The sequence below is a fragment of the Echinops telfairi genome, unplaced genomic scaffold, assembly GCF_000313985.2.
Source record: "Echinops telfairi isolate 266 unplaced genomic scaffold, ASM31398v2 ScPeMD7_7424;HRSCAF=8462, whole genome shotgun sequence".
NCBI lineage: Eukaryota > Metazoa > Chordata > Mammalia > Afrosoricida > Tenrecidae > Echinops > Echinops telfairi.
In genome coordinates, this window is record NW_022111324.1 from 19086358 (window position 1) to 19113235 (window position 26878).

The window sequence follows — 26878 nt, forward strand, 5'->3', positions numbered from 1 at the left end:
ATTTTATTTGGGGCTCATACCAATCTTACCACAATCCATACATACATCCATTGTGTCAAGCACATTTGTACATTTGTTGCCATCATCGTTTTCAAAACATTTTCTTTATACTTGAGACTTTGGTATCAACTCCTCATTTTTTTCCCTCCCTCCCCAACCCTCCTTCTCTCAGGAACCCTTGATAATTTATACATTATTATTTTTGCATGTCTTACACTGACTGATGTCTCCCTTCACCCACTTTTCTGTTGTCTGTCCCTGAGGAAGGGGGTTATATGCCAATCATTGTGATCATTTCCCCTTTCTCCCCCAACCTTCCCTTACCCTCTTTGTATCTCTACTCTCATTATTGGTCCTGAGGGGGTTATCTGTCCTGGATTCCCTGTGTTTCAAGCTCTTATCTGTACCAGTGTGCATGCTCTGGACTAGCTGGATTTTTAAGGTAGAATTGGGGTCATGATAGTGAGGGAAAGAAAGCATTAAAGAACTAGAGGAAAGTTGTATGTTTCATTGGTGCTATACTGCACCCTGACTGGCTCATCTCCTCCCTGTGTCCCTTCTGTAAGGGGTTGTCCAGTTGTCCACAGATGAGCTTTGGGTCTCCACTCCGCACTCCCTCTCATTCACAATGATATGATCTTTTGTTCTGGGTCTTTGATGCCTGATATCTGATCCCTTCGACACCTCGTGGTCACATAGGCTGGAGTGTTTCTTACGTGTGGGCTTTGTTGCTTCTCAGCGAGATGGCTGCTTGTTTATCTTCAAGCCTTTAAGACCCCAGATGCTTTATCTTTTGATAGCCGGGCACCATCTGCTTTCTTCTAATGTTGTGTTATATGTATATTTTTGCCACAATAAAATCATTTTTTTAAAGTAAAATTGAAATTGGCTAGTGAGCTGACTCCTAAGATGGAGAGGGGCCAGGAAAGCACCTCCCATTAAAACAGCAAACCATTTGCGCGGGTCAGTCAATTTGAGTTACACTTTCATTGACCTAGTTCCAGAAGAGTACTGTTACCGAAGGCATCAATATCCAAAAAGGATGAGAATATGGGGAGCAGAGTCCTCCACTTTGTCAGTGAATTGTAATGAAAATATTTTAATACGCTGTTAATGCTTGTTCAAAGAAACATTAAATATCATTAAGAAACCATTCTGCAGGACCTGATGGCCTGGTAGAAGCACTTCATGGGAACGTTGCTGGAAGCTATGTAACATCCTGTTAGGTGCAGATCATGCTATTTACAGCTTCCAGCTTAAAGCAGCAAATAGAAAAGGAGAGGTACTACTGCTCCCAAGAAATTCCTATGAGTAGAGAGAGACCCAAATGGCACACCATCTATTCTTTCCAGGAGTCCCATTGACTGTAAAGGCTGGTGTTTCAAACCCACTGAGAGGCGCCTTAGAAGAAAGACCTGGTGGTCTGTTTCTGAACGGTCACAACGTTGAAAACCCTGTGAAGCAGTCCCACTCTATGCACATCGCCTTGCTGTGAGTCAGAATTGATGGCAGTGGGTTTGGTTTGGGGTTTATTATTCTTTCCAAGAAGATGAATGTTTTCCATACTTCTTCTTGGCTAGAAAATACCCTGACTTTAGTGGTCTCTTTCTCAATCATCTGGGTTGCTGAGAGGAAGAGAGGTGAAAGATTTCAAAGGCAGTGGGGGACAGGGTTAGCCGAGGTTTTGAGTATGAGCAACCTGAAGCTTGCGTTCAGGCAGGACAGGAATCTGTGTAGGATGATGGAAAGATCAAGGTTCCTTCTCTTGTTCTTTCCTGGCCATGTACGGGGCTTAGTCAGACGGTGGGAATGGTGAAATGTGATCGATACTTAAAAGGAATTTAGCAGTTCTCTTTCAAATTATTGAACATAAAGTGTTTTTATTATAAACATTAAATTATATGTACATAGCAAGATCACAAATGTACACTGCACTACTCAGTTTTCCAGAGAAAACACAGCTTCTGTGTTCCATACTCCCCACGCCAATGAGAGCAGAGGTGGGGGATCTGACTTGACAGCTCATTTCTAACATGCTTCCCTTTGAGCCGGAGACCTTTTAGCTACCTCGTGCTGTTCTAGCAGAAGTATCACCGGTGGCTAGGTTTAAAGAAGAGATCATGATTTTCTAACAGTTTTAGACACTGAAATCCCAAATCGGGGTCTCAGCTTTGTCAGTTCTCTTCTTGTTGGTAGCTCCAGACAGTCCTTGATTCCTTGTCTTGTACATGATCCTCACATGATACCTGTATCCCCTCAAGATAGTGTTTTTCTGTCTATTCTGGTCAACTCAGAAATGATTAGGTTTAGGATTTACCCTAAACTGGTATAACTTCATTATCATAACAAAATGTAACGGAATCATATCCACAAATTTGATGGTGTGGTTAAATGTGGGCGAGTTGGTTCCACTCAGCGTGACCCTGTGTACAACAGAACAAACCACTGCGTGGTCCTGTGTCATCCTCACAACGGTTCTTAGGTTTGAGCCCATTGTTGTAGCCACTGGGTCAATTCATCTCATGGACGCCCTTTCTCTTTTTTGTTGCCCCTTACTAAAATGATGTCCTTCTCCAGAGACTGGTCTCTCCGGACAACATGTCCAACTCACATAAGGCAAATTCTCACTATCCTTGTATTTACAGAGCATTCTGGCTGTACTTCTTCCAGACCAATTTGCTTGTTGTTTTAGCAGTCCATGGTACTTTCCATATTCTTTGCCAACATCATAATTCAAATGCATTGATTCTTCTTTAATCTTCTTTATTCGATGTCCAACTTTCACATGCATATGAGGTGAATGAAATACTATGGGTTGGGTCAGGTGCACCTTAATACTCAAAGTAATATCCTTCTTTTCAACATTTTAAATAGGTCTCATGTAGCAGATTTACCCAATTCAACGTGTCATTTGATCTATTGACTGCTGCTTCCATGAGCATTGATTGTGAATCCAAGCAAGACAACTTCAGTCTTTTCCTTGACAACTTTAGTCTTTTATCCATTGACAGTGATGCTACCTACTGGCCCAGTTTCTTTACATTCAGTTGTAATCCATACCGAAGGCTGCAATCCTTGACCTTCATCATCAAGGGCTTCAAGTCCTCCTCACTTACAGCAAGCAAGATTGTAACCTCTGCATATGGCAGGTTGTTAATAAGCCTTCTCTAATCCTGATGCCACATTCTTCTTCATTATAGTCCAACTTCTCTGATGATCTGTTCAGCATACAGATTGAATAAGTATGGCAAGAGGATACAACCCTGGTACACACCTTTCCTGATTTTAAACCATGTAGTATGCCCTTGTTCAGTTCACAAAACTGCCTCTTGCTCCATGTACAGGTTCTGCATGAGCACAATGCCGTGTTCTGGGACTTCCATCCTTCTTAAGGCTACCCATATTTTCCTATAGTACACACAGTCAAATGCCTTATCACAGTCAATAAAACACAAGCAAACATATTTCTGGTATTTTCTGGTTTCAACCAAGATTCATCTGACCACAATGATTATATCCCTAGTTCTACATCCTCTTCTGAAGCTGACTTGAACCTCTGTCACTCTTGGTTTCTTTTAATAGTGTTCTGTAGTTTTCCTCACATAAATCTTTTCTTCTTTTAGTCAGGTATATCCCTAGATATTTTTATTTGTGCTTGGCTATTTTGAAGGGTACCCCCTTTTTGATATCCTCTTCTGTGTTCTTATCCAATGTGTTCAGCAGTCCAATAGACTTCTGTTTGTTAAGCTTGTATTCTGTCACTCTGCCATATTCCTCTATTGCTTCCAGTACTCCCCTTGTGGAGCTTTTGGGATTTTCCATGCATAAAATCTTATCACCTGCGAATAACGATACTTTCACCTCTTCCTTCCCCAGGTGAATACCTTTGATGCCTTTTCTTTGCCTTATGCTGTTAGCTAAAACCTCCAGTACAATGCTATATAAGAGTGGGGACAAGGGCATCCTTGTCTGGTCCCCTTTTTCAGTGGGATTGTGTTCCTCTTTTCTCCATTCACTAACATGTTAGCGGTTGGTTTTTCATAAATAGTTTGTATTATCTTGAGGAATTTTCCTTCCATTTCTATCTTCTTAAGTATCTTAAACAGGAATTGATATTGGATATTGTCTAATGCTTTTTCTGCATCTATCTATATTATCATGTGGTTCTTATAGTTTTTTGTGTCAATGTGACAAATGATACTAATGGTCTTTCACATGTTGATCCATCCCTTCATCCCTGGTATGAATCCCACTTGGTCATGGTGAATTATTTGTTTTGTTTACTTTTGCATTCTATTGACGAGTATTTTGTTAAGGATTTTTGCATTGATGTTCACTAGGGATATTGGTCTGTAGTTCTCGATTCTTGTGAGATCCTTGCCCGGTTTCAGTATCAGAGTTATACTAGCTTCATAGAAGGAGTTCAGGAGTTTGCCATCTTTCTCTATGTTCTGGAAGAGTTTGGATAGGATTGATGTCAGTTCTTCCCTCGATGCCTGGTAGAATTCTCCTCTGAGGCCATCTGGTCTATGAGATTTTTTTGTTGGTAATCCCTTGATAATCTTGTCTATTTCATCTATTGCTGTGGGTCTGTTGAGATTCTTGATGTCCTTCGAGGATAGTCTAGGGATAGTCTTGTTTTTCCAGAAATTGTCTATGTCTTCCAAGTTGTTGAATTCTTTGGAGTACAGCGCTTTGTAGTCCTGTGTAATTATCCTTTTGATTTCATTAGGGTCTGTTGTAATGTCCCCTCTTTCATCCCTCAACCTTGCTATTGAAATTTGTTCCTTCCTTTCTTAGGTTAGGTTTCCCAGCAGTCTGTCGATTCTGTTTATCCTTTCAAAGAACCAGCTTTTAGCAGCATTTTTCCATAGTTTTATTATTTTCCCTCTCCTGAATCTCAGCCCTTATTTTTATTATTTTTCTTTTGCTATTAGTAGGCTTGTCCTGTTGACTCTGCTCTAGGTGCTATAAATTTTGTGCCAGCATATCAATCATAAGTCTCTCTTCATTTTTCATGTGTGCATGTAGTGCTATGAAACTTCCTCTGATAACTGCCTTTGTTGTGTCCTGTAAGTTTTAGTACGTCGTGTTCTCATTCTCATTGGTTTCTAGGAATTTCCTAATTTCACCTCTGACCTGGGCCAGTACGTACGCACTCCTTTTGCAATAGAGAGTTAGCCATCATCCAATTGTTTGCTCTTGTATTTTTCATCTTCCTTTTGTTGATTTCCAGCCTTATGGCACAGTGGTCAGAGAGAGAGGTGTGTATATCATCAATGTGCTTAAATTTATGCAGATTTGCCTTATGCCCCAGCATGTGGTCTCTTGAAAAGAATGTGAATTTTTTGTATTTGGATGAAGAGCTCTGTAAATATCTATCAGGTCAAATTGTCTACTTGTAGTGCTTAGATCTCTAGCCTCCTTGTTTAATTACTTTCTCTGTGATCTATCTTTCTCAGAGAGCGATGTATTGAAGTCACCTACTATAATTGTTGGATAGTTTAACTATTATGTGCCTTGGTGACTTCTGCTTGGGATTCAGTCTAGCTGGTGTTCTTTCAGCCTCCTGCCTGGTTGCCTGGTTTTCATTCATGAAGCTGAGAAAGTTTTCCTCTAAGAATTCTCTATTGTTGCAGATGACTTCGTTTTGTTTTCCTCAGGTAATACAATTATTCTGATGTTGTTCCTCTTCATAGCATCAGTCAGAGCTCTTATGTTTTCTTCAGCTTCTTTGATGATTTTATTATATTTTTGTTCACCTTTGTTAAAGTCTGCTTGGCTGTCATCTAGGTCACTGATGCAGTTCTCTGCCTCCTCCAGTCAGTTGGTGAAGTCTGTGAGTCTGCTTCTGGTTTTTGTTATCTCGTCACTAAGCTCTTGTAGTTCCCTTTGGTGTATGGTGTAAATGCCCTAGGCTAAGGGGAGTGGTCTAGAGGTCAGCAGTGGTGTGTGAGAGAAAAGGGAAGAGAAAAAGAAAAAAAATAAACTAAGCCCACTGTGACTGTGGGGACAGAGAGGAGGGAGGGAAACAAAAGTAACAATATAGCTGAGTCCAGATCCCTAACCATGGGGCTGGAGAGGTTTAAACCCTGCCCTGAGGCAGTGTCCAGCTGTGGCTATGTTGAGATAAAACTCTTGGGCTGGCTCCAAATGATCCAGGCTCGGCTGAGACAGTGACAGGGCTAAGGTCAAATGCTAGCTGGCCTCCACTGTGGTAAGCCAAAAGCCCCAGCTCCTCAAACCCTAGTGGATCTGTGCCTACTTGTCTTTATGATGCTCCTCCTACAATATGGCAGTGTGGATTTTACCTCTTAGTAACTCTACTGCACTGATTTCTGTGGAGTCCCTCTGGTGTGTGTTACTAAATCACCATCTTTCTGGAAGTCAGTTCAGAGAAGTCCACTTTCTTTTGTTCCATGCTCTGACTTCTGATTCTGCTGCTGTTCCTTTAATGGTACAGTTGTCCTCTGAGAAGGTTCTCCCTATGTGGGGTCCAGAGGATGCACTCCACACCTAGTTCCTGCTGGTGATTAGATCCTTCCTCCTGCTTCTCAGAGGACTCATTTTATACCCAACACAATGGCATGCCAATTAATCCTGGTTACAGTTACTCACAGTTGAATCTTATCAGTATCTTCTCCCACCTTCTTACCCAGGCCCATGCAGGGAAGGGTCATTTGATGGGAGTTAGAGACTTTGGCTAGAAGAGCCACAGTAAATAATCCACTGCCTCAACAACAGGGCAGGTAAATAACCTGGCCCAAGGATTCAAGGAAAACTGGATGGGATGGGATTTGGGGGATGGAGGAGTGGCAACCGGGGACAGGAGGGGTCTGGGTGAAAATTTACAAAGAAAACTCATTTCCCACTTAACAATTTCTACACACTGTGTTTTGTAACACCGGTTGCCAACCCCTCAATGTAGCCTCACTCTTCTGACACCCTCCCTGACTCTCCTGTTCCAATCGCCTTTCCTCCTGCTCCCTCCTGCCAACTGAACATTGTTTAAGGGGAAATGCTGCCCTTTGGGTCTCATGTGATGGATGATGTGGGGTGTTATTAGACATTTTACCAGCCTAGCTATTTGTTTGGCTGAGTTGATCCCAGGGAATGGGTTCCACTCCAGGTTTGAAAGAGATCTAAAGGGCACAACCTCAGTGCTTCCACCAGTCTCTATCAGACCAGAAAGTTTGGTCTTTTTTTTACATTTTGAATTTTATTCTACAGATTTTTCTGCTCTGTGTCTCAGACCTTCTATTGTCAGAGAAGCTTTTGTCCCAACTATCTTTTTTCTTCCTTTTTTTAAGAAAAAATAAGAACATTAGAGTAGGCTTGAGAGTTAAGAGGATCACCTTCTAGATTCTTCATTAACAAAGAGCTCTTCCCAGCTATTCACAGCTGATCACACAATAAGACCATGAATAGAAAGACTTCAGGGCAGACTTCACTAAATGTACTTTCTCCCACGGCGAGAATCAGCCAGAGACAGCATTTGCTATAAAATTATCTGGGTTTAATCGCTATCAACAGCAGAACCATAGTACATTCAAGAACAAAACCTGTATGTACAATTACACATACAAAAAAGATGGTTCTTTGTGAGCAGCATTTTCAGCACACATCTGACAACCAGAAAAAGTCCTTCCTGTTTGGGGTCTGAAAGAAGAAATGGAAATCTCCAAGATGGCCCCTGCCCAGTCTGGCTGCAGTGACCCTCCCAACATCCATTTGCAAAGGCCTGGGGTAGGAAGGGAGGACTTAATCACATCAGGCACTCATTTTTCCCCTGCTATGGAAGAGATGGATTTTCAGGAAACCTTTCCCATCATTTATTATACTGATATTCCATCCATCTGCATCATTAGGCTCAGTAGTTACCATGACAATATGATGCCTACAGCAATCTAACTTGATAGCCAGATGCCAGAATGGGGGTGGGGAGGTGGGCACTGTGCACATGGTTGGGGTGGGCAGAAAGGGGACCAGCAAAGAAAGTGGGAGTAATATAATTAATCGGAACCACAGTGGAAATATGCACAAATCTAGGACCAAGTGGAGACTGTTGAGATATCACTGAGGAGGGAATATGAAGGGAAGCAGTCATCAAGTTTCCATCCAAACGCTTTGCTAGCTTGAGCGACATGCTAGACTACAACAAAGACAGAGGGAGAAGCCAATATTAATAGAGAAGATTGCTCTGAGCCTCTCCCCACCCCCCTGACCATTTCCTGCTGCAGAGCCCAGTGGTGGCAGCATTGATTCCAGCAGGGGAATTCCTTCCTGAGAACATCCGGCCATCATCCCCCCCTGGCAGTCTGTGCACTTGCCATCCGCTCATTCACCTCGCATTCTCACTCAGCAAAATAATGTCCCCAGTTCGAGAGTATCTCTGAAGAGGCTGAACCGAAGTGCATCTTGGACAACCCCATCTCCATGTCTTCTCAGTGTTCGATGAAGGCAAGAGGCGTGCCTGGCCCTGGCAGTGGCAGAGTGACTGGGAGACTGAGAGGCAGAGATCAACCTGAAGAAAGTCACCCTCCCAAGGAGACCACAAGCCTAGAATGAGTGAGCCGTCTCATCAGGGCTGGGTTGGATAGCGGCGCTGAGCAAGGCGGTTGGGCCGACTCTGGCCCATGGTCCTGGAGAGCTGAAAAAGAAGTTGCACATATCACGGGCTGGCCGGCAGATGGAGCAAGGGCTCCCCAGGAGCCAAAAATCATCCCCTGCAGCTGGTTCCCAGAGGCAGTGTCCTCTCTGTCCAACTTCACCCAACACCTGGACCACTCAAGTAGGGTTCAATAGAAATCTGATTTTATACAGAGGGAAAGCCAGATAACCCACTAGAAGAGCTAAGTCTATTCCAGATCCCTGAGAACCAAGGAGCCAAGCATTTCTCAGGGGCAGCAATGAAACCCTCCCCTGCAGGAGGAGCAGACAGTGCACCCATAGCTCTGAGACCAGCACCTACTGTGTCTCTCAAGGCTGATTAAAAGTCAAGAGCCATGTTTAAAGAAGCTGTGTTGATTGAGTACGTTCCATGACCAAGCCCTCCACAGGCATTATCCCATTTGATCCTCAGGGGACACTCTGAAGTCTTTACTACTAAGCCCATTCTACCGATGAAGAAACTAAGACTTGGAGAGGTCAAGTAATCACTCAGAAACTCACAAGCAATAAGGGGGTAGCCTGGGAGTGAAACTCGGGGCTCCCTCATCCAAAGCCAGTACTCCTAATCCTTCTTACCTGAGGAACCTGAGATGGATTGTACAGGGGAACCGCCCCGTTCAAGATGGGTGGAAGAAGCAGGGCACCAGGATTGAAGTAAGGCTCAGAGGAAACACCCTGTTGTGAAAAATAATAGAAAATTACGTCTGTCGAGACCCTCAGCTTCCCAGACTCCAGTATGCATCAGCTTTGGCCAGGAAAAGCAGCTGGGAAGGGTTTCTGCAGGAAATCTCAGGCAAACAAGTACAGTGAAAGTGAGTACAGTCAGCCCCTGGTCGGAAGTGGCAATGCCAAGATGGAGGCGTCCGCAAGCGGGAGCCAGTCCAAAGGAAAAGGCCGACAGCATCACACTAAGGTCATCATAAAAGGAAACTACACTAGTGCATTAACCAGACCACAAGAAAAAAGGTTTTCATAGAAACTGGCGTAAGATCCAGATGGGTGGGCCACTTCGCCAAGGAAGAAGGTCCCTGAATGGCACAGTTCGTATGCAACTATTAGCCTAAAGGTGTGAACCCACACAGAACTTCATGAAAAGAAGGCCTAGAGATTTATTATCTTGGTGGTTACAGCCATGAACACCCTAAAAAGCAATGGGAAGGGTCACCATGACTTAGAATTGACTTGACAGCAATTGGTTAGGTTGGGTTGGGTTGGGTTGGGTTGCATTCTGCCAAGCACCTGGATGAATTCTAGCTGCTACTGGGAAATGGAAAGAGGAAGTGCTTCAGAGCTCCTACCTAGAAGGAATCTTTCCGGTATTTCTCATGAATCAGCCCCACAGCTTCAGCACTCACACATGAAGACACCTGGAGCCTGTGGGCTACTCACCTGAAGCCCCTGCTGGCCTCCAACCCCAGTACCTTCGGTGGGTCCCCCACTGGGCACAGATCCTTGGACTTCACCACTATCTGGAAAGCAATGTAGCTATTTCTCTTGCTCGGAACTAAGGAGCCCCCATATCCAGAAGCCACCCCACTCTCCCTGGAAGACAGAAGGCTGGCAGTACCTGTGCTTGGGGAGAAGGCACTGGGACCCAGCAGAGGCTGGGGCCCAGTGGGCAGCATCAGGGAGAGGCTTGGGCCAGCTTGTGGGGGAGAAGATGCTCTGCGGGTCTCCTGCCAAGGGAATAATCTGAAGTTAGAAGGCTTTGTGGAATAAGAAAAGTGAGTTTGCTGGTTCAGAATCCATGCTGCTACTGTTATTGAAAGGTGACGTCGAGTAGGTCCTGCTACATCCTAAGCCCGGTCCTGCCCCATCTCCACCAGTGCTGTTGGGTTTGAGCTCATTGTGGCAGCCACGTGTCAACCCATCTGGTTGAGGGGCTTCCTCTTTTTTGCTGTCCCTGTTCTTTACCAAGGATCTAGTGCCTCCTGAAATATGTCCAATGTCCCCGCTGTTCTCCCCCAAACACCACTTTCCTCGTGCACTCATTTACTCAATTTTCCAAATTCTCTTCCTGCCACGGACCCTCTAAAATTAAAATTCTCTACCCTAACTTTCAGGGCTTTTAATAATCTGCCTTTGCTTTTGCTACTTTCTCTCCCACAACTCCAATCACAAAATCGTTGTTTCTGTGGCACTGGGGTGGAGGTGGGGCCCTCTGAAAGAAATGCCCATGGAAGGGACAGCGTCCTGCCTGCCTCCCCCCCCACACCCTGCGCGGTTACCTCCGAGTCAGGACTGTCGCCGGAGTCTTCATCTCCAGAGGTCGATGCACTGCTAGGTTTCGAACGAAACCAGCTGAACCATCCAAATCGTGAGCTCTAGAAGGGGGTGGAGAGGTCTCACTCCTCTAGGTTTGCTTCTCCTGGTGAACACGAGATTCCCCCACCCGTGTGATCATGGGAAGGTGGGGAGAGGAGAGAACATGCCCTAGAGCCAGACTCCCACCTCCTCTCCTTTCAGGAAGAGAAGGAGAGGGAAAGGAAATAAATGGAGAGGGATCATGACAAGGGAAATACCATTCCCTCAGGGAAGTAGAGGGAATGCTGAGATGGGAACACAATCCCCTCCACCTTGGCATTCGCTTTCACACTTCCTGCTTTTTCTCTCGGAGCATTATTTTGGGGAGACGTGCCATCTTCCTCGTCAGAGGACACCTCAGCCTCCTTGACTGAAGCTGTGGAGCTCTCCGAATTGGTCCGTGCCCTGGGAGCCACTGGGGCCTGGAATTTAAGAAAAGACCTAACGTTTGTATAGCCTCTGGCATGTAAGAAAGGAATATTTATATACACTCCCTCATCCCACCTGCTCAACCAATCTTACATCTTTCTAAGGAAGGCTTAGATGTGAAAAAAGGATTTGCTGGAGGTCCCAAGACAAAGCCAGAGCCCCAACCCCACGCTCAGAGGACCCCTAATCCTAGAGTTGTATCTGCTGTGCCAACTCTCTAGAACTAGGAACATCAAGTCTCCAGAACCATGCCAAGCCTGGAGCAGGGAGTGAGTAAGGGAGTCCATTGCTGTGTCTTATATATGATTGTTTTAAAGGAAATAAATAAAATCAGAAGTGGGTAGAAAAGGAAGAAATAAGTGAGAGAAAGGAAGGAAAGAAATAGAGGGAGGGGGAGGGGGGTGCAGAAAGAAGAGAAATAAAGAGGGAAGGGAATGATTCACTGGTCCTGGGGACTCATGACCATCGTCTCAGGGAACATCAAGGTCAACTGGCAAAACATTGTTCAAAAAGCTAGTGTTCTAAATCATACTTTGCTGAGTAGCAACAGGGGTCTTCGAAGTTTGTGATTAGCCATTCAAAGTGCAACTATTAGTCTCTCCTCATCCAGAGGAAAGAAGAGCAATAAAAATTAAAAGATAGAGGGAAACAATTAATCCGGTGGTCTAAGGGACCATGCAAACATCGTTTGCCCTGAGTCTGAGGCCAGAAGAACTAGATGGTGCCTGGCTATCACCACCAACGGCTCTGACAAGGGATCAGGTCCCGAGACCTGGTCACCTACTCCCAGAACCTTCCAGCCCGACCGAGGCAGGATTGCAGGCGTCACACAGAGAGTTAACATGGAAATAGAGAAGTGCATCTTCAGAGTCTTCCAGAGGCCGACGGACAGCAAGCATACAGTGCTGCACAGGGAGGAGTCGGCGATCCACAGGAACAGAATCTGAGAGCAAAGCAAACTGGGAACCGCTCTGCAGGCCCCTCCAGGCTGTGAGGCAGGGTGGTGGGATCGAGCATCAGGAGGAGCACAGCCCCCTGCCCCTGCTCCCAGGGCAGGACACAGAGACAGGTGAGGAGAACCGTGAGGTGCAAGGGACCCTGGCACAAGGGTAAGCAAGGGGTTTGCCTGGCTTCCCGCTGAAAATCAGAAGCATTAGGGTGATATCAGCATCTTGAACTATGTTGACCTCCCACCTATCATTGGGAAATTACCTTGGGATCCTCTAGGTGCTGGAAGGGATCTTGAGACACAGTGGACTCTCCTGTGCACAAAACAACAACAGCAGCCTGAAGACTCCTTCCACTCACCCTGAAAGAAGGGGGCTGGGGGCCTAGGTGGATACTCTAGCCACTGCTGGAGTTCAAAGCCCATGACCCAAAGGGAGGGGCCATAAAATGAGAAGTCAGCGCACATGGCTCCTCTCAGTCCCTGCTACACCTAAGACACACCTCCCCCAACCATTACCACCAAGCACCAGGCCCACTGCTTCCAAAATCTGGAAGTCTGAGTGATCTGACCACTCACGGGCATTCTCCACTACCTTCCCCTCCGTCTGAGTCTCCCTATTGGGCAGGGCCTCATCTTAGAAGGTCTAAGGGCTAACACTTCTGATTGGGTTCCAGTCCCTCCCCGGCATCGCTCAGCCCCCAGGGTCCCAGGCCTGACGGGCCTGAAGATGCTCAGAGTCACGGGCAGAATCCCAGCCTCTGCCAAGGTTCCATCAGAGTAACCTCTGGGTGCGGGGCACCTTTAGAAAAAGGACTTGCCTACACTCCCAGGCCGTGCTGCAAAAGGGCACCACGGCAGGTACGGTTGAGGGTCAATGAAAATGAGGGAGACCCCCCCCTGAGATGGATTGACATAACAGCTGGAGCAATGCACTCACACACAGCAACAGTGGTGAGGATGGTGTAGAACCTAGCACCGTCTCCTTCTGTTCTGAGCAGGGCTGTGCTGAGCCAGAGGTGACTGACTCAAAGGCAACACACACCCTCACATGCAAGTTACAGGAGACATGCTCTCCATCCTGGGGGCTGCTGTTTGTCTGCTATGCTTGTCCCTGTCCCGGTAGAGTGGGACATTCCATAGGCTAGGTGATAAGACAGCAACCCCTTTCTGACACCTGAAGAGTAGAGCACAGTGGCTGATGTTCAGTAGGCCCTCGGACATGTGCACACCCCACCATGCATGTCCCCACGAGCTCCAACCCCACATCCTGCGAATGGTCCCTGCTTCTCCCTCCCCCAAGGCTTCCAGCCCAGCCACCAGTCAGTCTTACCAGGGGGTGGGTGTGCCTGCAGGGCATCCTCCTGGGCCCTGGCTCCAGGAGCTGTTGTCACTGCTGTGCCGCTGCCAATCCCTGGTGGGTGGGTCTCAGGCACCCCATACAGAGGCACTGGTGCCCCCATCTGCCCTGGACCTCCTCCCAGTGGGTAGGAGCCCCGCTGCAAGGGAAGGGGCAGCTGGGGGTTGGACTGGCTCTGGCCTGAATGGTACCCAAGGGGCTCTGAGTAGGCTGGGTATCCAGAAGGATTCTGGTAGTAAGCATTTTCTACAAGCAAAGGGAAATGAAGAAGAATGAGAGATGGCATCCACAGAGACGAGAAGGCCACCCACCCACCCCCCACCCCCGCCCAGGTGCTCTCTGCAGAACTGGCTCAAGGACAGGCTGAGGGTGTGGCTTCCACCAAAGTGAGGACAAACGGTGCACAGCAGGGATCGCACACCTCTCACTGTCTCTGAGCCTGAAACCAGGGGACTCCCGCCAGTGGCTAGAAATGACACTCCCAACTTACGCCACACCCTTCTGTTTTCAAAAAGCTCTTTATCCCCTAAGAAATCCCCAGATGTCTTGGGATTTAAAGCCTGCAAAGTTTCCCATTAAAACCCTAAGTCCGATGGCAGAAAATGATGGCTCTGTTTTCCGAGAATCAGAGCGTGTTTGCCCTGGACAGGATGGAGGTGGTACCGAAAGCGACTGAGAGGATAAGGTGGTACGGTAGGAAGTCCCTGAGTGGGGCAACAGTTGCCACTCTGGTCTGCTAGCAAAAACTTAGAGGTTCAAGTCCTTACAGAGGTACTTAGAAGAATCCAAAAACCTCAGCCACTGAAAATCTCATGGAACATAGTTCTACTCCAATACGTGCAAGATGGGACCAAATCAGTGTCGAGTTTCTGGTTTCTTTGGGGAGACACGAAATTAACCCTAGTTCACGGGCATATGTGGTGGCTGACCCACCTACACAGTGGGGTAACATGTCTTGGGAAGCTGCTCTCCAGAGACTGCCTCACTGCCTCTCCTCCACCCCTTCACAGACTCGCAGACCCTGCGACACAGCTGAGAAAGGGCCCTGTCCTTGTGGGGCCCTGGCTCCTCAATGAAGAGAGTGCAAGTGGCTCGGAAGTGCCTGGCGTGGAAGAGCTGAGGGCCTGTGCCCATCTGACCGAGGGTGTGACTTGAGGAAAGGGTTTGGCATGGGCTAGGGATACTACTACTGCCGAGCTGGACCCACCAGCTAGCGGCTCCTCGGTTTGCAATATGAAGCGACTTCAAAGACTTTGGGGAAATTCCATTATCTTTTCACTCCACTTTCCCACTAACTTTTTGAAGCCACCTCTTATTTGGCAACTAAGCACCCCTAAACCCTGAGAGTTTCCTATGTCCCCAATAGCGGCGTCTGTGGCGGTTCACTGGGGGAATTCTCGCCTTCCATGTGGGGGACTCAGGTTCAAGGCCCCGCCTCCCCATGCCAACCAGCTGTCCAAGGCATTGCATACTGCTAGCATTGGCACACTGGCTGCAACAATGGGCTCAACCATGAGAGCGCTATGAAGATGGAACAGGCCCAGGCCACGTGCTGTTGTACACAGCGTCCCTGTGAGGTGCAGCAGACGCCACACATTTAACCACATGATGCTGAACAGGTGGCAGAGAGGCTTCCAGACCAAGACAAACTAGTCAGAAAGGCCTGGTGATCTTCTCAGAGTCAGCCAATGAAATCCCTCTGGATCACGATGGTTCACTCCCAGACCCACCAGAGGGAGGGCCCAGGACCAAGCAGTGTTCGGCTCCATTGTACCAACTCCAGAGTCGCTACGACCAACAGTGTCCCCAACACTAACCCAAAATGCAGATCACCGCATCTCTGTGACGGTAAGACACTGACCTAGAGGAGGCGGCGCGGAAGTAGGCAAAGCGGTTACGTAAGCATACAACGGGCACAGCGTTGAAGACCCGAATGGCGAGGCAGTCACGATGAGAGTGATGAATGACACAGAGCTCGAGAAGCGACAGGACGCATGTGGACAGTGCTCTGGGGAGGAGGTGGGTCTCTGCCCAGACAGGAAGAAGGGTCAGATTTCCACAGGCAGACAGAGTAGGAAGGAAGGTCCTGCAGAAGGGAAAGTCAAATTATTTTGTCAACCAGACAATGACCACAGCCAGTTCAGACAAGCTCCAGAGACTTCCACCTCTAAACCTTACGTAACCGATACTTTCCAAACCTACATTCTCTTGAGACCGTATCACAGGAAAGCCAAGAACACGTGGATCTATTCAGATGAAAGAAAGGCTGCCTGGCCCAATCACAAACCCCTCCCACTTCGAAAGGCTCTACCTCTGTTGAAATGACAACTTTCCAAGAGCTCTATCCCTTTTCCTCAACTAACTTCTCCAAAGGCCGTCATAGAAGGAGACTGCCGTGTTTCGCAGATCCAAGTCCTTGCTCTCGGCTGTGAGGAGCCATGGCTGCAGGACGTTAGCACGCTCCCAGGTGAACTCTTTGATACCCTTCCCTTAACTCGACTCCAGAACCTGCGACCGTGCCTTGCGCGAGCAGATCCTGGGATCCAGCTGTGTTCAGGCTCCGTTCCGAAGGGTGGGTGCCTGCTGTCCCTCGGGCTCCCCAAGTATTGGGCCCAGCAGAATAGAGCTGACCAATGTCTTCTGCAGCCTTCGGCTATTTGAGAGAAAAGAAAACCCTTTTAAGTGGTGCAAAGGAAAACCAGAGCAAGTCGAAAGGACACTCTGAGTGGCCATAGCGAGCTGAGCGCCCCGTGGACCAGGCGAGTAAGGACCAAGGTCTCGTCTGTCTCCCAGCTCTGCTCGGCACAGACCAAGGGGGCCTGGGGCCCAACCTCTGACCTCTGAGTGCACAGGGATGGGGGAGGGAGGGCCCACGCAGGATTTCAGAAATCCACCTTGTCCTTTCTTCAGAACAAAGTGGAGGACCGGAAAAAAAAGGAAAAAAAACGGAGGCAACCCCGTCCTCATGGCTGCTCCAAACACAACCTGCAGCTCCTGCGATGGTCAGAACAAAAGAGAAAGGCTGGAGATCTTTGAAGCAACTGCCCTACATAACATGAAAGTGAAACGGCCTGCTGTGATCCGTGGTTCCTAACACGGATGTGGAGGCTTTGATGGTCATGCATCGAATTTTCTGGGCCCTCGGAGAAGGGTGGTAGGCTCGAGAATGGAAGAAGGATCCGGGGAAGAACAGCGCACAGGTGAGGGGACAACGGGGTACCCTGACTCCCACTCTTCCCCAGGGCAGACTCATCTGGGATAGGAGACCCCACAGCTTCAGTACTGAAGGTTAGTACTGAGCCCGGCTGATGACAGCTGCTGAGCTGTGAAGGGTGGGGGACAGGGAGTGCAGAGGGCACAAAGGCCCAGCTGGCCGACTTCGGGGCCCACCTCTTTCACCTCCAGCTCCTGGTGCTGCCTCCGAAGTTTCACCAGCCAATCAGGCTCGGGGTCCCTGTCTCCACGGCGGCGTCTTTCCAGCCACAGAGGGTCAGACAGCTTCAGTTTTTCCGATAACTGCGCCAGGTTTCCATACAAGTCCAGAGAAGAAGGGGAGAGAAGAAAAGGAAAAGAGGAAAATGGATATGGAATGAAGAGGGGAAATAGAGAGATGTGGGGAAAGAAAAGAGAGAACTTTGATGCACATGCGCAGCTCATTGCCATCGCCTGGAAGCTGACTCACAGTGACCGGGCAGGACAAGGTAGAACCACCCCTGTGAGTTTCCGAGACTGCAACTCTACAGAGAGCCCTGTCTTTCTCTGTGGCTTCGAACTGAGGACCTTGTGGCTCGCAGCCCAACGTGGAACCACCACTGGACTCCTTTAATGCCTATGAATGATGACGCTAAAGAATAATTGAGAAACAGCAAGCTCAGCACACAGCCTCCTAAAATGGGTGTTAGATGCTACACTAAAGGGGAGGCATGCTCTGACCGGGCTGGTTTTTCTCTGCAAAGCTGGTGTTTAGCAGCAGAGCTTCCCCAGCTTGAGGGAACCTGGGAGTCACCTGGAGTCCAGCTTAGGAGACCCTGCTGGTTCTGTAGTTCTAGGTGGGGGGCAAGGTTCTGCAATTGTACCAAGCACCCAGGTGCTGCTGCTGGTCCAAGATCTACAGGTGGCAGCGGGAAATCCCCAAACTCCTCTCATCTGGTCACTGAGCTCCATGCAAGGGATGGAGGCCTAAGTCCATGGTCATGATCCCGACTCCTTGAGACCCCAACAGGCTTTCTGAGAGGTGAATCTTTACAGGAGACAGCGTCGACGTTCTGCCACCCATCAACTGCTAGGTTGGAGCCACCCACCTTGGGGTTTGCAGCCCAATGCCTAACCCACAGAGCCATCCGACACCCAGCCCCCAGCCACGGATGCTTGTTGATGAAGAGTCCAGCACTTGGGCCTCTTCTAAACACAAAACAAAATTAGAGAGAAGCCTGCTTATTTTTTTCATAACTCTCCAGCTAATGGAGTTTTCTTAAATTAATTGGAACAACTATGGGCCTGGTAGATGTTTCCGTCCCGGGGAACTGTTGCTTGATGCCTTTGTTTTCTTTTGTTTTTAAATGTGTCCCACAGGTGATGAAATATTGGGTGAATCTCGAGGCCTTTTAATCAGGATCATTTCCTGTTTTAGCCACTAAAACATATTTCCTAAGCCTAGCTTCCATAATTAGAGCAGGTCACAGTAGCTTGCAGTTTTAATATCGGAGAAAGGCATATGAGAGAATGGATTTTTCATTGTGAATGCTTGGTCTCAAGCACCCGCCCCCCATATCAGCCCCTCCACACACACACAACCACCCCCACCCCCATTCCAAGCATCTTCCTTTGGGCACAGTGTCGGGCCTCTGCTTATCGCATCTGGGCATGCAGGCATGGTCAAAGACAGCGATGTGCGCCAGTTTTAGAGCGTGTTCAGAGAAGATGGAATGTAGAGCCTAAGCTGCTTTACAACGACTTTCTCTGAACGTGGAAGATAAAACACCTGCAAAGAACCCCTTTGAGAAGCTCACCTTGATGAGTTCCCCTAATAGCACGGGGTGGCTGCTCTCTCCCTGGCTAAGGAGGGCCGCGCCAATTGCTTCACAGTAATGCAGGGCCTGGGACGTGAGGCCGTAATCAGCCAAACGGGAAGCATAAAGGAGCTTATATACCTGTGAAGAGGAACAGAGCCAATGACTAGTCCATCCAGGCCCAGGGAACGAGAGAGAAATGTAGATAAGACTTCTTGGAAGTCAGCTGACTGCCAGCTTCCACTAGCTCTGACATCCAGATACCAACGAGGACCTGTGCCAGTGGGGGCATGGTATATGTGCATGGGCACAATTCCAAATCCAGCCCGAGGTTCCTACAGCATCCAGAAAGGGATGGAAATCGCATCTGCTCAGTATCCCACCGCCTGGTCACCATGGAAATACACCAGAGTCCCTGCTTCCCAGGCAGTGTCCTGCTCAGAAGGGCCTGAGGGTTGTGGGGTGTGGACCTGGGCACAGGGTTGGAGAAGAAAGACTCTAGAAATCAATCCCAGGGAGTCACTGTCCCACAGGGTCACCTTCACAGAGCGAGAGCAACTGCGCAGGACCAAGATTAAGGGCTTTAGAGTCAGATAGACCCAAGTTCCAACCCCAGCCCCGCAGCAGGTGTGGAGCTCGCTGCCTCGGTTTCTTGGTTAAATGAGATCATCTGTCAAGTGTTGAGACCAAAGGGATTGAACCAGCATCGGAGGACACGCTCTGAGCCTCCCCGAGTCCTCCGCTGAAGTAGGAGGTACTAAAGACGAGGCATGAATAGAACCATCCACATGACACAGAACATACGAGCACAGTGCCAGATACACCAAACACATTCTATGAACAAGCACCACCACTGCCATGGGGCCGGCCGAAGCTGACTCCGAGGAAGCCCAGACGGGAGAACGGGGGACGCGGGTCCACAGCGCTTCGGACACTGAGTCTTTATGGAATCCAATGGCCTCTTTTGTGTCCTAAGTAGCAACTGGTGGGTTTGAACCAGTGACCCTCCAGTGAGCGGCCCAGGACTTGCCCTACAATGTCGCAAGGGTTCCTCAATAATACCACACGCAGCCTGGACATGGGGAGGCCTGGGACAGTGAGTGGGACATGGCCACTGCGCTGGGTGCAGGGGCGGGGAGGGCAGAGCTGTGTGAAGGGAGTGGGTGGGCAGGCAGCAGGGAGGGCGGAGTGAGGAGCTGGGTCTGGCTCTGTTCATGGCAGGAAGCCACGGGCAGAGAGGCCTCTGCAGGATTTTTGCCTGCGTCTCTTAGATCGCAGACCTTGAGGGGGCTTTGGGGGTCCGTGCCCGACTTGTCCCAGCACGAGGTGAGCCAGGGCGGATGCCGAGGCGCCAGCCGCCGGCCAGCAGCTCCCTGGTCTGACTTGGCTAAGGCGGTGCTGGGTGCGCCTACCTGGAAGGAAGGGATGAAGGCCTTGGGGCGGCCCAGCATCTGGCAGTACTCCAAGATCTCTGTCCTCTGGATCGCCTCCGTCGCGGCAAACTTTACAAAGTCTTGGCTAAAATCAGGGCGAGAACAATCAGAGAGAGTGGAGTTGCAGGGGCATGGGGTGTTTTTTATCGTTATTTTGAATCCTAGAAGGTAGGCAGACACGGTCTACTAACAACGCGCGGTAGAGATTTGGGGCGGGCGGGGCTGACCCTTGGGATGGAGGAGGAGGGCGGAGAGGAGAACGGGAGGGGGAGGAGGAGGAGGGAATCCTCAATCAGGGTGTGGGCCCCCTCTCGCCCTGCCTGCTTGAGGCTGGAGAAGGAACTCAAGGAGCTCCGTCCCAAGGGCCCGGTTGGGTGGAAAGTCTGCCTTCTGAGTTGGAGGGTAACTTTAAACAGGGGAAGCAGGGCTCTGAGTCCTCCTCCTCTTCCTAGTGAACCCCAGTGTATGCAAGCGGAGAGCACCGCTCTGAAAAGCGGCCCCTGCCCTGAGCAACGTGGCTGTGGATGTGGGCCATCGAGTGGACGCCAGCTCACAGCAGCCCTGTGGGCCGGCGGGTGACCGACTGCCCCACAGCGTTTCCAGAGATGTGAATCCTTAGGGAAACAGCTTGTCTCATCTTTGTCCCACAGAGCAGCTAGTGGGTTATAACCACTGACCTGTAGGTTAGCAGCCTGAAGCTCTAAGCATTGTGGCACCACCGGGCCTCCTGAGAAACCGTGGTGCCCCGACAGCCTGTGGGCAGTCACCCTTTAAACACAACCGCACAACCGAGGGGAAGATGGGGGCTCCAGGGACACTGGAACAGGTAGCAAGGCAGACAGTGGGAAGGACTGCAGAGCCAGAAATGAAACAACAGTCTTCCTGGAAACCAGGTGTTCGTTGTGCCAGTCAGGAAGAGGGCTAGGTGAATGGCATCAGAGGGGGCAACAAGAACCTCCACAAAGAAGTACCCCAAATTTATCCCCTCCACAACTTATCGTGCTGTTTGAAATCTAAGTCAACGGGGCTGTTCTTGGTTTACGACTTTAGCTCCAGAAATTCCCGCTTGAAACTAAGACATCCCAGGCCTATATTAACCCCATTGTCACCCAGCCAGAGGCTTCTCTAATAAGCACACAAGTCCCGCAGAGACCCGGGCCTGGAGGGAACAGGCTGAAGTGAGCTACAGTCCTGCCGTGGCAGGCATTTTGGTACAATAACCCGGATAAGGATCTTAGAGCCTCACTGCCTAGATTCCATGGTCAGCTGGCTGGCTATATTGCCTTAGCTTCTCTGAGTCTTAGTTTTCCTCCTGTGTAAAATAAAAATTAATACGTTTCTCATATAATAGATGTTTCATACCTAAAGGAAATTCTATACTGTAACTAAAATTACTGGCATAACCCAAAAGAAAAGCAGTCGTTTTCAGCGCATGGTGAACCCAGATGTTCAGGATAGAACGTGCTCTGTGGGGTTTTTGAGGCTGTGGCCTTTCAGAAAGCAGACCGCCAGACCCTTCTTCTGAGTTACCCCTTGGGAGGGTTCAAACCACCAACCTTTACGGCTGGTAGTAGAGCACCTAACCACTTCTGCCACCCAGGGACCAATGTAAGAGCTCAGTAAACCTAAACTATAATAGAGATCCAGCACATGGAGGGTCGCTGGGGAGCAAATTGGCCTGTTCCTCCCCTGACCCTTCCCCAGATGCTTGTGAAGGTCCCTGGTGATGGGAGTGGGTTATGCATTGGGCTGCTAACCACAAGGTAAGCGGTTCAAAACCACCAGCTGCTCCAAGGGAGAAAAATGAGGCTTTCTACTCCAGTGAAGATTTATAGCCTAGGAAATTCCCAAGGGCAATTCTTCTCTGTTCTATAGGGTCCATTTAAGTCAAATGGACTTGATTGATGGTAGTGAATTTGGTGGGCCTCTGAGCAGCTTATGGCAGCAAGTCATTGTGGAAATGCTGCGGCCCTCAAGAGAGGCTGTACACGAACTTCTCTTACTCCCTAGTTTTGTCAGGATGGGCCCCCACATGCAGGCATCAGATGCCTGGAGAGCCCTTCGGTTTTGTAGACTGTCTCTGGTTGTGGAGCCTGGGCACCACCCAGTGGTCAGGACGGAGCAGTACACCCCAAAGGCTCACGCTCAGCGTCCCAGAGCCGGACTTGGGACCCGAGGCCCAGCGGGTGGGTGGCGCCGCCCCCAGCCTAGATGCGAGGACCTGCGCTGAAATCCACGCAATCACATGAAAACATGAAGCCAGGAGCCAGCCCGAGCTAAAACAATTCCCTAGAAGACGCCCTTCCCACTTCCTTCCCCCATGAAGCCCACACACCTGTGACTGCTGCCCAGCAGGGCCAAACGGTCCGTCTTCACCGTGTAGTAGCCGAAGGGCGTGTGAGCTGTCAGGTAGCAGAAGTGCGCGGCCTCCACCAGGCCCTTCCCGGCTGCGGGGCGCGCATCGTCCCCGGAGAGGGCAGGGGGGGAGGAAATGCAGGGACTGCTTACCCCAGAACTCACAGACCTGCACCCCCACACCCACACCAGCAGCCTCCTGCACGGCTCTCCCCGGGTGGCCTCTGGCCGGAACCAGGCGCACCGGTTGTTAGCTCTTTCTTTTCGTTTGCGGTTTCAGAGAGCTTTCTGTGCTGCGGACGACTCCGCGACCTTGGTGGCCTGCTGTGGGTGGAACACTCATTCTCCGCCTCCTTTGCTGAGGGGTTCCTCCCCGTGAACTTCAACTCGCTGCGCCCCCCCCCCGCCCCCCGCCAACACCCCCATGGCTCCTTCCTCTCTGAAAGAGGGGACTTCCGAGGTCCGAGCAGAAATCGCGTGATCTTTTTCTTCCCTGGTCCCACCAAGGGTTTGCAGCCCCCTGTGCTTCACCGGCTGGGTTGTCAGCCGGGTCCCCTAGAGTCTTACTAGGTAAGCGAGGCTGTCATTGGCCTTTGGGAAGAGGCCCAGGGCTGGTTTGACTCTAAGGTTGAAATGATGAACTCGGGGCAATGGTTTCTGGCGTTCATCTGGTCTCCATGGGTCCAGAAAGTCTGGATTCCATGCGAACCTGAGGTGTTGCCCTGAATTTTTAAGATTATTATTAGAAATTAGCAAAACGCATTTCAGCCCTTCCTGTAGATGAGATGTGATGGGGAGATACCTCCACCTGAGCAGAAAAGGGGCTATCAGGGCAGTGGTTCTGGAAGTAGGCGTCTGGGGCCACTAATGCGCCACTAATGTGCCAGGAACAATAGGAGACTTCCAGGTACTCATAAAATCCCCGTCAGCTACCAAATGTTTCTCTGCGTTAAAACAGTCTTCCTGGAATTTCCTGTTGCCTCGCAATTGAATTAATTCAAGGATGACAAGGACCCATCTTGGCGCCTGGCACCCAAGCAGAGCTGGGGAAGTTCCCTGCCTAGCCGCGTGCTGAGGAGCCTGCGCCTGCCGACGCGCCCTCCACACGGACGCTCCCTGGGCAGGACTTCAAGGCGTTCCGCCGAGAACACCAGGATTGCTAGGTGTTCTGCCCCATGGAACAAATTTGAGAGTCGTTGATCTGGAACATTCAATAGCCCCTCCGTCTTTATGAGGCCACGTTCACAGAGCTATGATAGAGAGAAGGGATGACACAATTTTCAGGCAAACGGAGGATTTCCTGTCTGCCTGTGCTGGGTCACTGCAGGCCTAATGGCCGCGGTAGGCACGGTGGCCCGTGAGTTAACACCATCCACTGCGGAATCTCATTCTGAGTGAGTAGGAAATAACTGCTGAGGAGATCTCCCCCGCAATCCCCTCACACACACACCCATCCCCTCACCCCACCCCACGCACGCTTAAGCGCACACCACCAGCGTCCCAGGGGCCCGCCCTGCATTGGCTCACATCAGACATTCTGGGAAGGAGAGAGGCGAGAAGGACACAACTTTCCCTGGAGTTCTTTTCCCAGAACACTGACGATTCCAAGTCCAGGGAAGCCTCAGGCATGGACTCTGGCCCCCCCCACCGAATCTGGGGTGGTTAGAGCCTGCCTGGAGATGCTCTGGTCGAGAGGAAGGTGCTGGCGAGAGGGAATAAGACCCGGCTTCTGCTTACCCAGGGTATCGCCCATGGTGATAATGGCACGCTGATGCAGCTCGGAATCCCCCGCCTGATTCGACAGAATCACAGCCAAGTGAGGCCTCCAGTCTCCCCACTGCTTGTCCCCACAACACTGAAACACAGCAGAAAAAGACTTACTAAGGAAGGCGGGGTGGGTGGGGGGGGTGGGGGCACGGCACGTGGACCCCCTGGGTGGTCCCAACTGTTAGGCGCTAGACTACGTAGTTCTGAGCCCCTGGGCGCTTTGAGGAGCCCTCTTAGCGCAGGAGGTGCACTGGCTGCTAACTGCAAGGTCCGGAGGGAAGGAAGATGGTCACTCCATGAAGAAGACGGTGCCAGAGACCCACAGGGCAGTTGTGCTGTCCTGCGAGACCCCGGTGAGGCAGAAGTGGCCCCATGGCAGTGAGGTGACAGGTGCCTTGGAAGCCACAATCTGCTGCCCAGGCGTCACTGCTGTGTAAAGCCCTGGGAACAGCTGTGTTCCGCACACATGGGGTCCCAGGAACCGCAGCCCGCAGCAAAGGATGCTGTGTCCACTTCCTGCCATTCCGCCCTTCCTCCGCTGATTTGGAGTTCCCTTGTAAAACACAAAAGCCCTAGAAGGAAGGCACGGGGCATGTGCAGATCAGTAGGCAGACTGAAAGACAGACCAAACAACCCACTAACAGACATACTACAGACCAAATAGCAGATGATAGATAGATAGATAGATAGATAGATAGATAGATAGATAGATAGATAGATAGATAGATAGATAGATAGATAGATGATAGATAGATCGATCGATAGATAGATGGATGATAGATAGATTTAGGAAGAGACATAAATAAAATTATATTATAGCTCATTTAAGAAGCCCTAGTGGCACTGTGGGCTAAGTGTTGAGCCACTAATCAAACAATAGGTGGTTCAAGCCCACCAGCAACTCCTGCAGAGATAGCTGAGGCTCTGTCCCATAAAGATGTGCACCCTCAAAGGCCCTATATCGCTTTGCTATGAGTTGGAATCAATATGGTGGCAGCGTGTCTGGCTTTGTTATTTGGGGGGTTATTCATCACTGACTAATTTTCCAATCTCTTCCCAGTACCCCAGCCAAAAGCAGCTGCAGGGCAGGGCTGGTATTTCAGGAGGAAAAGGAAGCTTAAAACCATCCTTGGCTCATGAGTAGACAAGGCTGTGCGTGTTACCCTGTCACAGGTGTCCAGGCAGCACTGAGCTCCTTACTGCCTTTCCAAATTGCCGATGTGTTTTAGCTTTACAAAGCCCACTCACATATGTTAACTTCATTCATCTTTACAGTGAGCCTACTTCCTAGCTCCACTTTAGGGACAAGGAAACCATGCCAAGTGTTCCCGGCAAGGCTCAATCCTTATTCATATCCCCCCTCTTGTGATTGTTGCTCGGGGCCATCGAGCCGATTCCCACTCACCCCAACTCCATGTACCACAGAACAAAACAGTGCCTGGCCTGGCACGCACACACACATACATGTTGTGTGTTTGAATCCACTGTGGCAGCCACGGCGTCAGCTCCTCTCACTGAGGGGCTTCCTGTTTCCTGTTGAACTTCCATGTTCCCAAGCACCATGTCCTTTTCCAGAGCCGCTTCTCTCCGGATCACGTGTCCGAGGCAGGCGAGACCAAGTCTGGCCATCACGGCTTCTCGGGAGCATTCTGGCTGTCCTTCCAGACAGCTGTTTGTTCTTCTGCTCTCCGTGGTACTTTCCATATCCTTCCCAGCCCTGCAGTCCCCTCACTCAAATGCACCGGTTCTGCTTTGGTCGTCCTTTTATAGGCGCAAGAATTGAAAATACCATTGTCTGGGTCAGGTGAAGTTCAGTCCTCAAAATAACATCCTTGCTCTTGGATACTTTAAAGAGGTCTTGGGCAGCAGATTCGTGCAATGCAATACTTGGTGGGATTTCGTGACGACTGCTCCCATGAGCGTTGATCGCGGATCCAAGCAAGATGAAATCCTTGACTGCGTGTCTCTCGTCTCCATCTGTCATGATTGCTTTGGGTCCACTTGTGAGGATGTTGTTGTTCTTTGTATTGAGTGTTTGTGGTCCACATTGAAGGCTGCAGTCCTTGATCTTCCTCAGCAAGTACTTCAAGGCCTCCTTGATTTCAGCAAGAGAGTTGCGTCATCTGCAGATAAGCCTGCCTACAGGCCCGATGCAGCTGTCTTCTTCGTAGAATCCATCTCCTCAGATTGTTGGCTCAGCATTCAAACTGAATAACATGGTGCAACCCTGACACACACTTGTCTTCATTTTAAGCCTCACCGTACCCCCTTGTTCTTTTTTCGGTTTGTTTGTTTTTGACTTTTTAAAATCATTTTATTGGGGGCTCATACAGCTCTTATCACAATCCATCCATCCATCACATTTGTACATATGCTGCCCTTATCATTCTCAAAACATTTGCTTTCTACTTTTTTTTTCCTTAAGTAACAATTTATTATTTTGTCAAGTAGCATTTAATATTTTCCCTTCTTTTTTTATCATTTTATTAAGGGCTCATACAACTCTTATCACAGTCCATACACACATCAATTGTGTAAAGCGCATTGTACATTCATTGCCCTCATCATTCTCAAAACATTTCCTCTCCACTTAAGCCCCCAGCAT

The 26878-nt window shown here is 49.5% G+C and overlaps 1 protein-coding gene across 1 annotated transcript in view; it reads right to left on the reverse strand.

The window, feature by feature from the left end:
• Positions 1-7494: 7494 nt before the first annotated feature.
• LOC101661943 (protein transport protein Sec16B) overlaps positions 7495-26878 on the reverse strand; it is a 58026-nt gene continuing 38642 nt past the window's right edge. The window contains exons 12-26 of the mRNA XM_045297974.1: positions 24740-24845; positions 24244-24361; positions 22487-22598; positions 20131-20236; positions 18719-18859; positions 17100-17225; positions 16230-16362; positions 13683-13955; positions 12616-12665; positions 11247-11396; positions 10899-10994; positions 10238-10346; positions 10060-10139; positions 9247-9345; positions 7495-8650 (exon numbers count right to left, since the gene is read on the reverse strand). Coding sequence (XP_045153909.1) covers positions 8582-8650; positions 9247-9345; positions 10060-10139; positions 10238-10346; positions 10899-10994; positions 11247-11396; positions 12616-12665; positions 13683-13955; positions 16230-16362; positions 17100-17225; positions 18719-18859; positions 20131-20236; positions 22487-22598; positions 24244-24361; positions 24740-24845 — 1768 coding nt within the window. The 3' untranslated portion in view covers positions 7495-8581. The remainder of the gene's footprint in view (positions 8651-9246; positions 9346-10059; positions 10140-10237; positions 10347-10898; positions 10995-11246; positions 11397-12615; positions 12666-13682; positions 13956-16229; positions 16363-17099; positions 17226-18718; positions 18860-20130; positions 20237-22486; positions 22599-24243; positions 24362-24739; positions 24846-26878) is intronic.